At 42.1% G+C, this 16,234-nt stretch overlaps 1 protein-coding gene across 6 annotated transcripts in view; it reads left to right on the forward strand.

The window, feature by feature from the left end:
• The window catches only part of PCCA (propionyl-CoA carboxylase subunit alpha), a 387,356-nt gene that overhangs the window by 10,030 nt on the left and 361,092 nt on the right, over positions 1-16,234 (forward strand). For 3 of the 6 annotated variants that reach the window (XM_077813024.1, XM_077813033.1, XM_077813018.1), the window contains 3 exons: positions 1,146-1,223; positions 3,217-3,264; positions 3,353-3,421. In XM_077813024.1, the coding sequence (XP_077669150.1) occupies positions 1,146-1,223; positions 3,217-3,264; positions 3,353-3,421 (195 nt within the window). Of the gene's footprint in view, positions 1-1,145; positions 1,224-2,919; positions 3,106-3,216; positions 3,265-3,352; positions 3,422-10,627; positions 10,676-16,234 lie in introns of those variants that run through there. The other 3 variants (XM_077813058.1, XM_077813043.1, XM_077813052.1) reach the window with 3 other exon arrangements.

Here is a 16,234-nt window from a genome sequence, read left to right on the forward strand (position 1 = left end):
TCCACTTTACCAGCTTTAAAGAATACACTTAGAAGTGCTTATAAAGAGTTGTTTGATGAAGGGAAACTAATTATTTGGCTTTTGTTGTTTTAAACTACATGAAATGGAAAAACTTGGATATTTAAGCTGTGAACTGCTAACAATCCTTTTGTAAACAAATTCCAAAATCATTGAGGATGGACATGTGTTGGTGGATATATAAGGGAGTAAGACAGTAGATGAAAATGTACTGTCCTTTTTAGTTCTGGACACTTAAATTCAAATTAGCATTTTGGCCAGAAGAAAACTTAGGCTATGGCTACACTGGCACTTCACAGCGCTGCAACTTTTTCGCTCGGGGTGTGAAAAAACACCCCCCTGAGTGCAGCAAGTTCCAGTGCTGTAAAGCACCAGTGTAAGCTGTGCCATGGCAGCGCTTTGAAGTTTCAAGTGTAGCCATGCCCTTAGTCTTCACCTGGTCCTTTAGTAGTTTCTTAGCCACATAAAATCACTTTTTGCTTGCTTGGTAGTTTCTGCCTCAGAAGCACATAATCCCAGGGGATATAGCATTTCAGGTCTGAGATGTACTGCTAGACCAGTGTGGTGTGTTCAAGCTTTTCTATCAGAACTAAACTCTTACATTGAGAGAGAACTTGGATCTCTTGTGAGAGGCACTCAATTCTTCTCCCCCCTTTTTAAATTAAAACCAAGACCCCTGCCGCCAACCTAAAATCATATGGAGAAAAGCTACCCTTTTAAAAAGAAAAGAAGAAAAAAAAAAAACAGGAGGGGGTGAGAATGTGGCAGTAAAAGAACAGTCAAGGCTTATAATTTATGGTACTTTTGCAATTTTAACTTTAATCACTGATCAAGCCATGAAGAATCAGTGCTCTTGTTTGGCCGTGGAGTAAGTTTTATATCGACTACAATACATAGGGAGAAGTTTTTCATATCTAGTATTTAATTAATAACTTTTTCCTGAAACTTCTGGAATTATTTTAGATTTAAATGTAAGAAGTTTCAAGTGTGGGGGGTGTGTGGAGGTTGTTTTTTGTACTTCCTTGTAGCTTAAAATAATAAAGTTTCTTCAGGAAACTTTATGTAAATTCTTTTAATTAACCAAACATCTGTAATTTGAATCCTTATCCCCTCTGTGTTTTTTGTAGTGTGCAACACGCCATTCAAGATGGTGCCTTATAACTTCACATACATTGTATACAGCTGAATATGATCCCAATGAAAAGGTAAGTTTTTTATAAAATTGTTTGACTATACTGTACCAAAACATATATTTGAAAGCCAGAAGTCCATCTTTTCTTCAGTACTTATGGTAACACTAGCAGTTTTAGTGAGACTACCTGTCACTAGCAAAAAAACCATAGTATGATCAACTAGTGTGTGTTACTTTATTGATCCTGGTTCTGAATTCATGTTTATCTTAAATGTTGGATTTAAAAAAAAAAAAACACACACCTCACTCTTTGGCAAATACACTCCCAAGAATAAGGATATTTATTTGCCGATGCCCTGACATACTGTACATTTCTTTTACATTCCAAAACACATTTAAAATAGTTATTTACATTACACTTAGTCATTGTTTTTGAAGAGGTGAAGTCCCCATTTCTTGAGACTCTTTAAAGCTAGATTGCACAAAACACTGCACATTACTATAGACAGCAACTCTGCATTAGCAGCAGGACATTTATTAAATGACCTAACGTCTTCCAAATCTAATGTTTACAAACAGTTTACATGCTAGGGAGTGGTAAAGATGAGACTTTATAGGGCTAGCAGAGAAGAGTAAATCCTCAAGTATGAGGAGGTTGCCAGCTTTTTTCCCCTGTGTCTGGCCCATTAATTGACTCAGGAAGTAGCAATCTCGGTCTGCAGCTACAGGCCAAGCAAAACTTTTTCTAGTAGGAGGTTTATTCACTTGGCTTCCCTCTAAAGTAAATCTGCTTGGATGATTGCAGATACTGTGGCTGGATGTGCTCTGGTATTAAGGGGAAAGTATGGGAGCTGTGTTTTATTCTGGGGAATACAAGCCATAGATCTACATGTCAGCATAAAAGCAACTGACAAGGGATGATCGCTATATTAGAAAATGAAGGGTGGTGGGAACAGGAGTTGTAGAACAGTTTCTTAAAAGTAACTTCATTCTTGGTGAATTTGATCATGAATTTGCAGTTGCAACATTTCCTACAAGTCTCAACTGTCACTTACTCAAAGACTGCTCCTCTGTCTCCCACTATGGTTAATTTCCTCTCTGTCATGAGGATAGCTCTGTATTGACAGTGAAACAGGGTGCTTAGCTTCCCTCAGTCTGTTAATTGGAAGTCCTCTGAGTACATGCAGGGGGTAGTGGGTGTCAATGGAGCTCAAACTCAGTTATCTGAACATTATTTAAAAAAACCAAAACAACTGAATTTCAAGATCCCCCACTAATTAGGGGAAATGACCTACTCAGGAAAGACAGCATGTTGCTCAAAAGCAGTGTGTGATGTTTCTTGCTGGATGTAAAACATGTTCCCTGCAAAATCAGGAACAAGAGTTCAGTGTCTCCTCCTGTTAGTGTGTGTATTGCAGAATTGACTTACCTTATTTCACATAACTATACTCAGATTTAGCTCTCTCTGTGACCACTCTTATTTCGAAATAAGTGGCTTATTTTTTTTTTTTTTTAAATTTGGCCTAAACACTTCCCAAAGTGGTCTAAGAAACTGAGGGTGGGGAGGCACTGCTATATTGAAACAAGTGTTTCCACACAAGAAGACCTAATAGTATAACTACAATGTCTTAAATTCATACCTTGGCTTACAGTACTGTAACTTTACTGTGTCGACAGGCCTGTATTCTAGTATAACTGTATCTGCACTGGGAAGGCACTTCCTCTTCATTATGCCAGCGTAAAGTGACAAAACTCCTAAATGTGGACAAAGCGAAAGAGTTCAAGCCTGATGGATCAGCAAATTCCAGTTCAGAGTTGGCAAAATTACATGGAAGGACCAATTTGATCACTGCTGATCTGAATTGATTGTCTTCCTCTCAGTCAGAATAATCAAGATTAGACTGTGGTACGAACGAAGGGTTTTTCTTCTCTTTTACACAAGGCCTACCTCATAGGTGTGGTTTTTTTTTTTTTTTCTTTTTACTGAAGTGTGTTTGTTTTTTTTTAGGTATATTTGTCTTTAAAAAGAAAAATGTTGATTTATAATATCTATCTTCCCCCTTCAGACATTTGAGAAACTCCTTATTGCCAACAGAGGAGAGATTGCATGCAGGGTAAGTTATAACTTTAAAGCATTTATCATTCTTGAACTCTTTTGCTATAAGATTATTTAAATACTGAAAACTCTCTCTTTATAAATAGGTGATTAAAACATGCAAGAAGATGGGCATTAAAACTGTCGCTATACATAGCGATGTTGATTCCAGTGCTGTAAGTATTGTCTGTTCATTTTGTTCTCTCCCCCCGCCCCCTTCCCCTTTTTTTTTTAATTTTATTTGACTCTGACCAACTGGAAATAGTAGGTAACTAGTAACAGTGTTTATAAAATCCAGTTTATACAAATGGGGAAGGGAGAATGAAGCAGTATAAGAATGATGGAAGCAAAAGTTGTGTTTCTAGGAGGTAGGTAGGCTAACGGGAAAGTCTTTTGTGGGGTGAAATTATGGGGCAAAAGTTGGTGTCCCTAAAAAATATTGTCAAGGACTGTTGAAAATCATCCCTCACTGCGTGTCGATAATGGTGTAAATCTGTCTTTGGTACTTATAGCCCCATTGCCATCGTATCTGAGCACCTCAGTCTCTGCTATATTTCTCCTCTCAACATCCCTTGTGAGGTAGGGTGTACTCTTGCCAATTTTTGTAGATGGGGGAACTGAAGCACAGAATTTAAGGGCTTATCTACAGTGCCACAACCAGATTACAGAGCTGTGAATTGTAGAGCTCTCTGACTGCCCCATGTAATACCCTACTGGCATAAACTTAAAGGTATCTACTTCATGTTAACATAGTCTTGTTCGTTCACACTGTTGTAGTCCCTATTTCAAAGTACCTTTGAGTTCACACCAGCAGGGTCTACATGGAGCATTTAGAGTGCATCACTTCAGGGCACTCTGCAATTCATATCTCTGTAGTCTGGACCAGCCACTAATGACTTGCCTGAGGTCACCCATGAAGACTGTAGGAGAGCAGGGGATTGACCCTGGGTTTCAAAACCCAGGTTAGTGTCCAAATCCCTGAGAAGAATAGAGTACCTTCATAACCTCTGACTGAAATTCAGTCGAGGCCAGTGGTAATTGGAAGATATTGCTGTTCAGTGTACTGTAAAAATGAGTTTTTTGGTCTCTTCATTTTCTAGTGGGCAGGTGTCAGTGTTATAGTTATCATCAGTAATGGTGCTTTTACCAGTTTAGTTGGAAGCCAAGGATTAAGTGAGAATAGCCTACTGTTTCACTAGGGGTATGCCTACAACACAGCAGGGAGCATGCCTGCTAAGTATAGAAGAGCATGGGAAAATGAGTTAGTTAGCATGAAGATAAGTTCAAGATAGTAAGATGGGAAAATTGAAGCTAGCAAGGACATAACCCAGGGTTATGCTGTAGCTATATTTTGATTATAACTGGTTTTAGCATGGTTTTTAGTGAGTGTTTTTGAGAATTGTAAATGTTTATTAATACGCTGTCTATATTGATAACGTGGGAAGGGCACTGGTGCAGATGTTAGTTTAAACTATGTATAATGTAAAAAGCCAATAAAGAAGTGGCAGAAATGTGAATATGGTAAAGCATAGGTTTAAGGCACTTACCAGTAGGCTCATTGTTCAGACCGCAGCAGCTCCATCTTGCTCCTGAGCCCTGTCTCTCCTCCCCATCTCTGCAGAGTTGGGCTACATGGGCAGAGGGGAGGGAGACACCCTGACATCAGTGCTTCTCCCCCCTTTACCCTCTTTCTCTCCCCTTCTTCCCCCTCCCTCCCCCCCCGCATCTGCACATTAAGCAGGAGGATCCTGGGAGCAGCTGGCCAGGGGCTCCAAAGCAGAGGGCAGGAGGAATGCATCTGCAGAGCCACAGGGGGAGGGGCAGCTGAACACACGGCGCGGATGTACCTGGCTCTGCTAATCAAGTATGCAGCACTTGATTGACTCTTGGGTGGCCTTGCGACCGCGCAGCTTAGAGAGAACACAGCTTCCAGCCATCATCAATTAACCCTATTTCCCTTAGCTTTACACATACCGTGAGGATGAAAATACTAGAGAGAATATGTCCAGAATGAAGCAGGAAACAATTTACAGTCATCCTTTATTTTAGCTGAGAATATACTGCTTTAAAATGGTTCCTTAAATCGAAAAGTAACAGAAGTGGAATTTAGGAAGTCACAAAGACCTTGACAATAGAACTGCTAAAGAACAGAGTGGTAGGTCATGATACACACTCTATATGGTCTTAAAACACTTGGTTAACGTTTTAACTACAAGGAGTTGTTTGAAGAAGCCCAGGAAATATTTTATTGTGAATTACTTGAATGCAGTATAAGCACATGAAAAGTATAACTGGAAAGAAGATTCATTTGCCACTTGGATAATTAACAATTGGGCCAGTGGGATTTTGCCAGATGTTTTAATTAAAAACAGAAAGAAATAAACCAAAAGTTGCTGAATTTGACTGAGAATAAACAAAGATGTTTCAGCCCCAAAGCAATCTTACTTTTTAAAGTGCTTGAAAATAGGGATTTAGGTTGAAAGTACCCCCTCAACCATAGGTATAGGCTTGCTAGAATAAACACTATAAAGAAAAGCTAAAGAAATATTGTAATGCCTAACAACATAATGAGCTAAAAGCTTCTGATAAATGGACAGGCTTACAATAATTAGATCTGAACAAAAGAAGATATAGCATAAAGCAGTGAATAAAATATAATTTTATTTGGCATTTTTAACACAGCAGGGATTCTATAGCCATAGAATGTAATGAACTATAAATGACTAGAAAAATCCCATGGGGAAAGTCATGTAAGTCACTGGAAATCTGTGAAGTAAAAGATGACTAGTTATACCTTAATGTAGGCTAATTATTGATATTGGTCTTTTTTCAGTTGAAGTGAGGACTCCAGGTGTGATCTGCTTTTGTATCAAACCCAAACGTTTCTCATGTTCATAACTCTGTGGATTGGATATTTATGTTTACTGGCCATTAAAACATACTTTCCCTTGAGCAAAACTAAAGCTGACCAAATACATGTGCCAGAGTTGTTTCTAAATTTACAGATACTTTGCTTGTATAAAAGCAATTGCACTGGACTCAAATGTACTGTAGGAAAAATCCTCCAGTGGTATAGGGGGATGGAAGGAGAAAGTGGATGATCTAAAACTGTAGGTAACTTCTCTGACCGTCTTGTGGCTTTTTTTGAAATTCAGTAAATTTCAAAATAATTTAGACAATAAAAAATGACTCCTCTTTGGAAGGCTATAGACAGTATTTAAAAAATGTTAACTTCTAATCTAGAAACAAGTAACTCAGTCGAGTATATTTGTCCCGATTAGTCCACTCTTTTGAAGAAGCACTGTGATTGCTTCTAGTTTTGTTGATGATTACCATGCAATTAAAAGGGATGCTGTCAAACCTGTATTCCTGACTTCTTAATTCTACTTTGGCAAAAGTAGATAACACAAATGTGGGAGTAGAGTTGGTTAATTGCTTGGATTCAGACTATTAATCTTCCCACTTTGGAAATATTTGTTGTTTGTTTCTCACTTTCTGAAAAATGGAGGCTAACACAAAGTATGCTGTTAAGTGTCTAGTTTTGATAAAAGCAGCAAAGAGTCCTGTGGCACCTTATAGACTACCAGACGTATTGGAGCATACGCTTTCGTGGGTGAATACCCACTGCGTCAAATGCATGTAGTGGAAATTTCCAGAGGCAGGTATAAATATGCAAGCAAGAATCAGGCTAGGGATAACGAGGTTAGTTCAATCAGGGAGGATGAGGCCCTTGTTATCCCTTGCCTGATTCTTGCTTACATATTTATACCTGGCTCTGGAAATTTCCACTACATGCATTCAACGCAGTGGGTATTCGCCCACGAAAGCGTATGCTCCAATACGTCTTAGTCTGTATGGTGCCACAGGACTCTTTCCCGCTTTTACAGATCCAGACTAACATGGCTACCCCTCTGATAGTTTTGATAAAGTATACAAATGTAGAGGCCTAATAGTAAACAGGCAGCAGGCAAACTTAAAACATACCTGCCTCAAAATACACCCAAGATCCCTTCAGATATAACAATATAGTTACATTCTATGTAGAAATGTAAATGTCTTGATGGCACAGAAATATTCTAGTGTGTATCCAGGAGGAGGGTATTCTGGAACTTCAGGCTTCGTTATTACGGCGAGGATTAGGCATCTTGGCATCAAGATGCCAATATGGGAGAATCTGCCCACCACAACGTAATCTCAAAGGGGGGCAGTTCCACATCATAGGCACTGTGGTGAGATGGAGAATGTTTATTCAACTTATGAGTTCTGGTTGCTATTATAAGATTAAGAAAATTGCTGTATCATTGAATACATCTGTGCTTATGCTTTCCACCTCTGTTGACAAGAACTGTGTGTCATCCCTCCCAGACCAGGTACAAAGGGAGTTTTTAGAACTCCACTAGCTCTCATTCAGGTGGAAACACCTTGGGACAATGGATTAGCTCAAGCCTAAAAGAATCAGTTTTATCCTACTTCTCTGCAAGGGGCTGGGGAAGTTGGGAGAGTGGAAAATTCTCAAACAGCATAAAGGGACTGGTGACAAAGCAAGGGCTTAAGAAGGACTCAGCGGGAAGCCTTTGGACATAGTTACAAAGTTTTGGGCAGGAGAGGCAGAGGCAAGCCGGCACTTTTTTTTTTTTTTTTTGGGAGGGGGAAGCTGGGGGGAAGGGGCTCAGTTTAGCTATGGGACCAACCAAAGTCAAAGCAAACTGACCTGGAAAGAGGGTGGAGGGACCTCCATGGTTGAGAAGAGAAGCCATGTGATACAGAAGAAGGATCCTGGATATCCCCAGAGGACTCTGACCCAAGCCCAAAGAATGTTCTGGAGGGAAATGCATGTAGGGTTTAATGCTTTTGAAGAGAATTGCATTTCTTGTGCTTTTAAGTAAAGAACAGTGGTGTGTTAGAATTCTGTGCTCTGTGTGTGTGTGTGTGGGGGGGGGGGGTGACACCCACTATGTGCCTTTGAAGAGCTAACCTCTGAATTCCGAGAATCTATATGGCTGGACTTCAGGGAGAGGGTGTGCTTAAGCTGCAGAGGACCCATGAGGTCCCAGCTCTCAGTGCAGGTGCTAGACAGAGGATCTGTACCCCCAAAATTGTGCCTAGAAACCTTACGCCAGGGCCAGTGCCTGGCTCAGTTCAGACTCTGGAGTATTAAAGCACATAAGGCCGAAGTTGTGGGCCCCTTTACAGCAGTCTAGTGAGTGTCCAGTTATGGTAGCTCTGTTAGTTCTGTGCCACGCTGCTATCAGTAGGTGTGGTCAGAAGTTCCAGTTCAGTGGCTGCAGTTGCTATGTGGTATCCTAAGGCAGCAGTTACTCCCTTAGGTTGGTCTTGTATTGCTTAAGGTTTTACATACTAATAGTAAGGCCTTGAAAGCACCTGTTTGGTAAAGTCCTTTATAAAACAGTCCCATCTACAATACTGTGAAGAGCAAGAGTTGAAGTTCATAAACAGCTCTCTGAATCTTCAGGTGGGCATAGAAAATATGCCTGCCCACTTAACACTGTCTTGTTACACCCAACAACCAGTTTATTAAGCTGTCTATTTTACTGTCTATTGGAGAGATGATCTCCTGTACAGACAATGATTTTGGTAAATACAGTTTTGATAGTCACTATGTGGTGCATTTCTGTACGGGTGGATGGAAACAGATAAACAGCAAGATGTCCATGAGGCAGAGTGTTACACAACTTCTTGAATTACTTGTTGAAAATTTTTTGAACACAGTTGGGTAGCTCCGAACTGGATGAAGTGCTGATGCCTAGAGAGTTCAAGGAATTCATTTATATTGTGTGAAGTTTGTTGCATACTTACTGCTCTGGTTTATCCTGCATGTGATTAAATTTTCAGAGATTGATATCTGGTTCTGATTACGAGATGAGAACACTACATCTGTTATTGTGAGCCTTATCTTTCATAACATAAAAACGCATGCATGACTCTATTCATAATGGAAATGTTTGTTTATCCAAATGATTACAAAATATCAGTACAGTACTTTGTCCTCCATTATCTTATATGAGGTATGGAGAGTGGTGCTCATGATCGGCTGTAAATAATATCATTAGACATTGTGAGTGTGGGGTTTAGACACACTATATAAATTTCCCTGTATGACTTTGCCAATGCACCTTAGTCCTGAGTTGCAAAAAGCCACCCTTTTTCTGAAGCTAATATTGTGCTAAACCAGTGGTCTCTAACTTTTTTTTTTACACACAAGATAACTTTTTTTTTTTTAATTTAAGTGCAACCCAGGATCTACCCCACCCCTTCCCTGAGTCCCTGCCCTGCTCACTCCATCCCCCCTCTTCCTCTGTTGCTTACTCTCCTGCACCCTCACTCACTCTCACCAGGCTGAGGCATGGGTTTGGGAGGGGGTGCAGGCTCTGGGCTGGGGCTGAGGGGTTCGGAGTGTGGGAGGGGGCTCTGGGCTGAGCTTAGGGTATGGGGGGGAGGGGTGCAAGCTCTGGGAAGGAGTTTGCCCCAGCTCAGAGTCCCCTCCTAAATCCAGAGTGTTGGGGTGCAGGAGGGGATCTGGGGTGCTGGCTCTGGGAGGGGCTAAGGGTTACAGGGTGCTGTATGGGGTGCTGGTTCTGGGAGCAGGCTCAGGGCTGGGGCAGAGGGTTTGGGCTCCGGCTGGGTGACACTTAACTTGGGAAGCTCCCGGTCAGTGGCACAGCAGGGCTAAGGCAGGCTCCCTGCCTGTCCTGGCCCCACGCTGCTCCCAGAAGTGGCCAGCATGCCCTTGCGGCCCCTGGGGGAGGGTGGGAGGGAGGGAATGTGGCTCCACACACTGCTCCTGCCTGCAAGCACTGCCTGTGCAGCTCCCATTGCCCCGTGTTCCCGGCCAATGGAAGCTGTGCTGCTGGACTTCTAGCAGCCAGCCAGAGATCGTGATCAACTGTCAGAGGCTCCAGGATTGACCAGTCGATCGCAATCTACCGGTTGGTGACCGCTGTGCTAAACTCTGCTGGCTTAATGATGACCACTAGAGTCTGGGATAAGACCATCAAGCTTGCTTTCACTTATGGATATACATATTTGACATGGTACAAAAAGTCAAGAATCAGTTAAATCCTATTTCAAAATGTATGCCTTTGTAAAAAGGCATCCACACTACTCTGTCTAGATCTGCAGGAACTATAAACTCATAAGAACTTTGCTAGACCATTATTATGAAAAAAAAATTTAACACACAAATCTTGGTAAGGAGGAAAAGTGCACATCAACATTTTTTGTATCACTCCAGATATAATTCACAATATTAACAGATGTATACGGGGTAAAAAAAAGAATGTTTAGGGACATATTGCATCTTTATGTTGAAGTGCACAGTAATACAAAGGTTTAAAGTATGGCCTTTTTAACCCACATTTCAGGTGCTACTGGATCCTTCCTGGGAAGGGATAATGGACATCACCTAAAAGGTCTGGTGTATAATGGTCTTTATGCAGTTGCACAAAAGGCATAACTTTACTTTTTTTTTGTCGTGTTGCTACAAAAATATACAAACATTTCTGCTCTCATCTTCCTCTTTAGTATTTTGGAATGATTCCATTAAAAATTGTGACACTCTTAGATGGCTTTTCCATCCAGAATTTCTTCTGGACATCTTGACTGCTCCATCTGCCCTGTGGCCAGTCATGTGCCTCAACATTTTGTATGGGCTAGCTCTGGTTTGGTCTCTAGTTCTTGGGTTTCGGGAGTCTGCACCAGCTCCCTACTGCTTCTTGTCCAGTTCATTTGCTGTCATGGTGTTAGGTTAATTTGAGTTTGGATTCTGCTTTCTACCCCGGAAGCTTTCTGTGGCAGGAAAATTCTGCATGGTGCATTTTGACCTCACTGCTTCCTCAGTGTAAGCAGGGGCTATGCATGCTCCAAAATGTTATCTGTCTTGATGCAAAGTTCCTGGGAAGCCTGTGAACCTGGAATAATCTTTTACATTGCCTGTGCAGGTGTGAAGTCATAATAAGATGTCAGCTGAAGGTAATATCTTATTTCTGAGTTTGCTTCCAGAACCCCCTCAGTCTCTAACCTTCCAATTAGAACTGGCTGTAAGGTAGAATTCACTTCCTGTGAATTTAAAAAATAAAAAAATCAAAGCTCAGCCTTGGCAGAAAATTTCCAAATAGCTCAATTCCTAAACTTTGCATTAATTTTTACTACTTCAGCAGTTGTGCCCAAGGTATACTAATTACTGTATAAACATATTAAAAAAAAAAAAAATCATCCAAAGCACAGGACTTGGTGGTGATGGGGAACTTCAGCTACCCAGACATCTGTTGGGAAAATAATACAGCAGGACACAGATTAACCAACAAGTTCTTGGAATGCATTGGAGACCATTTTTATTTCAGACAATGGAGAAAGCAACTAAGGGAGAGGTTGTTCTAGATTCTATTTTGACAGATAGGGAGGAACTTACTGAGATCTTGAAAATGGAAGGTAGCTTGGGTAAAAGTGATCGTGAAATTATAAGAGTTCGTGATTCTAAGGAATGGTAGGAGGGAAAATAGAATTAAGATAATAGATTTGAAGAGGGCAGACTGTAGCAAACTCAGGGAGTTGGTTTCCTAGGGAATCCTACTTACAAGTGTTGGGGGAAAAACAGTTTGAGGGAGCTGGCAGTTTTTTCAGAGTTGTTAAGGGCACGAGCAAACTATCCCACTTCATAGGAAAGATAAGAAGTATGGCAAGCGACCATCCTGGTGTAACCAGGATATCTTCAATGATCTGAAACTCAAAAAAATCCCCCAAAGTGGAAAATAAGTCAAATTCCAAAGAATCAATATCAACAAACAACTTGTAAGGACAAAATTAGAAAGGCCAAGGCACAAAACAAGATTAACCTAGCTAGAGACATAAAAGCTAATAAGAAAACATTCTACAAATACATTAGAAGAAAGAGGAAGACCAAGGACAGGGTAGGTCGATTACTCAATGAGTGAGGGGAAAGACAATAACTGGAAATGGCAGTAGTGCTAAATGACTTTCTTGTTTCACTTTTCACCAAAAAGGTTAGTAGCAACTGGATGTCTAACATACTAAATGCCAATGAAAATGAGGTATAATTTGAGGCAAAAATAGGGAAAACAAGTTAAAAATTATTTAGGTAAGTTAGATGTCTTCAGGTTGTTAGAGCCTGATGAAATACATCCTAGAACATTCAAAGAGCTGACTGAGGAGATATCTGAGCCATTGGTGATTATCTTTGAAAACTCGTGGAAGACGAGAGATTCCAGAGGACTGGAAGAAGGCAAATATGGGAGCACGTGGTTCAGCATCCTTTGCAGGAGGATCTATTAATGGAGATTCTCTATGTCCTAGTAAGGAGGAGAGGATGGAAGACTATAAAATATAGGTCAGATCTGATGAGAAACAGTCAAATGGAAAAAAAAAAAAAGTCCCATTCAATTACATCATGTAATGGGAGACAGCTCAAAAGTGACAAGTTTTTAAAGTGCTTATATACCAATGCTAGAAGTCTAAATAATATGATGGGTGAACTAGAGTGCCTCATATTAAATGAGGATATTGATAATAGGCATCATCAAAACTTGGTGGAATGAGGATAATGAATGGGACACAGTATTACCAGGGTACAAAAATATATCAGAAGGGCAGAACGGTCGTGCTGGTGGGGGAATGGCACTATATGTGAAAAAGTGTAGAATCAAATGAAGTAAAAATTTTAAATGAACCAAACTGTACCATAGATTCTCCAAGGGATGTGTCTGTCTGAACCACGTGCTCCTCAGCACCTGTTGGCTTTCCACTAGCCTTTAGTTTAAAAAGTGCTCTAGGACCCTTTTTAAGTGCCAGGAATCTGGTTCCATTTTGGTGTAGTTGGAGCCCATTCTTCCTGTATAGGCTCCCCCTTTCCCAAAAGTTAAAATATATTTAATAATACATTTTAACTTCTCCATATCCCTTCTGTTCTGCTGTGATCTTGGGTGCATACACTAGAGTTTTGTGGGGTCCATCTCTAGATTCTCAGATTGTTTGACTCTATGCAGAATCTAATACTTTTTAAATGGAACACCTTACTGCTGAAATACTTAGACTTCTTTAGTTCTGTTTTTGCCAGCAAGAAATACAAACTGTCAATCTGATTAACAGCACTTTTGTGTGTGTGATGGAGAGGGAAAAAAACATGGTGACACTGGGAGGTCAGCTAAGGAAAAGTCTTTCTTTATTTTTCTATACTATAGCTTAGTAATAGAACACCTTTATAGTCTTTAATGAAATGATGATAAAAGGTGCATCAAGCTCTCCCTTAAATGATATTATTAGCTGGGCATTATTAGCTGCTTTTGCCATAATTATAGCTATTGGTCATTTTCAGGCTGGATATTACACCTTGGGCAAAAGTAACCCAGCTTTTTGCCAAGAAAATATTTAGAATAACTAAAGGGATGCTTGATGAACAAGCATGGAGTGGGGGGACTTAAGTTCGTTGGTCTGGAATCTTGATAGCATGACCTTTTTTCACACCCTGGTGTAATCTTTCAATAAAACATATATTGATGTACCATGTTGCTTATTTAGTTGTGAACATGAGAGAACTACTTTCACTGGATTCCTGATTTTCTTTTTAACCCTTTCCCTCATTTCCCCATACTGGTGGATCTAATACTGCACTGAGCATCTCTGCTCAACACTTATGTACTATGGAAATGCACATAGAGCATATTTTCAATGTGTTTTGCAAATATTAAGTTTTGTGACCTTTTGGTGAGTGACTAGTATTTGTTTGCTTTGACCTGTTGACCTTGTGGGTTCCATGCCTGGGTGAGCTAGGACAGGGTCTTAAGGTCCCTTGATAGAGAGGAAAGGACCTACCCCCTCCACCTATTTGGCAAGAGTGTCTTACTTGGGTTTATTAGTTAGCTGTTCTATGAACAAGTGGGCAGTTTAATCTAATCTAAAACGGTGTGTTCCTTATTTGCTCATGTCTGTAGCAATGTAGCATTTTGTTTCCAAAGATGAATGCTGGAAAACTGCATTAATGAGACTTACTTTTTACATTGTTCTTGCCTTTTTTGCCACTTTTTAAAGTTTTCTTGCAATGTGTTTGCACAGCTTCTCCTTACCTCTTCCTCCATTCCTTTTTCCTTCTGACATACAAGAAATAAATTTCAGTGCTGACCTATTGTTCTTGTCTCCTGTTGTCCAATTGGGTGGGCCCTGGGTGCATGGGCAATGATGGGGGAGCAGATCTGGCTGCCTCTTCCCCACCCCTACCTCCAGCCGGCCTTGCAGGGAGGGTTGGGGAGATAGATGCTCTGACCCAGGGTTCCCGAAAAAATGGTAGGCCCTGTAAAAATGTGCACCCCTTCCCCTACTGCTCCATACCCCCACCCCATCGCCCAGTGCTCAGGGCTTGTCCCACTCCACCCCATGCTCCTGCCAGGGAGTGAGATCAGGGCGCTTGGGGCTTGGAAGCCCCTGTGGCCTGACTCTGCTTCCTGGCAGGAGGGTCAGTTGAGCGGAGTGGGGCAAGCCCCCTGACCCAGCTCTGCAGCTGGAGCGCCGGAGCTGGGCGAGCCCCTGTGCCCTGCTCCCACTCCTCAGCTAGAGCGCTAGGCAGCTGGTGTGGAGCAAGCACTGGGGCGGGAGCAGAGCTGGGACTGGGGGTTTGGGCCTGGATGTTAAGTGAGTGGGCCGCAGCCCACCCATGGCTATGCATATCTGTCGCTCATCAATTGGGGAATGTGTTCCAATGGTCCCAATCCGCATATCTGTCATTTGCTATTTACCATACACTACCGCAAATGACGGATATGCGGATTGAGACCAGCATGAGTTGGAACATGTTCCCCTATTGATGAATGATGGATATGCAAAACAGATAACGGGGAGATATATATTGGGGGACCCCCTATATAGACATTTTGGCTCAGGCTGGAACCCAGACTCTAGGCCCCTCCCCTTTTGCTGGGTTTCAGAGTTGGTGATCCAGCCTCGGCCTGAATGTCTAGGCTGTTATCTTTAGCCCTCTAGCACAGGGGTGGGCAAACTTTTTGGCCCAGTGGCCACATCTAGGTATAGAAATTGTATGGTGGGCCATGAATGCTCACAAAATTGGGGGTTGGGGTGCAGGCTTGGGTGAGGGCTCCAGCTGGGGGTGCAGGCTCTGAGATGGGGCTGGGGTGAGGGGTTGGGAGTGCAGGAGGGTGCTCCAGGCTGGGACTGAGGGGTTTGACTGGTGGGAGGGGGATCAGGGCTGGGGCAGGGGGTTGGGGCACAAGAGGGGGGTCAGAGGTGCAGGCTCTGGGTGGCGCTTACCTCAAGCAGCTGCCAGAAGCAGCGGCACGTCCCCCCTCCAGCTTCTTTGCGGAGGCATGGCCAGGTGGCTCTGTGCACTTTGCCACACCAGGCTGTGGTTCCTGGCCAATGGGAGCTGCAGGGGCAGCACTTGAGGTAGGGGCAGTGTGTGGAGCCCCCTGGCTGACCCCTCCGTGTAGAAGCTGGAGGGAGGACATGCTGCTGCTGCTTCTGGGAGCTGTGCAGAGCGGGGCAAGCCAGATTAAAATGTCTGGAGGGCTAAATGCAGGCTGTAGTTTGCCCAGCTCTGCTCTAGCACAAGCCTTGCCAGCCCAAATCAGTTGACCTGGACTTTGAGACTCACTGACCTTGAGTTGTTTTTTGCAGTTTAGATTTACAATCTTAGGGTATGATTGTCAAGGCAAAGACAAAGCCTGCCTTTATTTCTGTGTATTGCCTAGCACAATAAGATGCTGAACAGGAGCTGAGTACTACCATAGTATAGCTACTCGTATACTGAAATGTAGGAGAGAGGCTGCTAAGGAGATGTAGTCCATACAGATCATACCTACCACCAGTGATGAGCATGTCACAAGGTTACGAGTATCACACTCTGGCACACAAGCCATCTACGTCTGGCATATCCTGGTGGTGGTTCACCTGGTGCCATGGGTGGTTGCACCTATCTTCATGTTTGGTTTAGCCCATCTGTCAATGCT

Source organism: Eretmochelys imbricata, chromosome 1 (genome assembly GCF_965152235.1).
Source record: "Eretmochelys imbricata isolate rEreImb1 chromosome 1, rEreImb1.hap1, whole genome shotgun sequence".
NCBI classification, from domain to species: domain Eukaryota; kingdom Metazoa; phylum Chordata; order Testudines; family Cheloniidae; genus Eretmochelys; species Eretmochelys imbricata.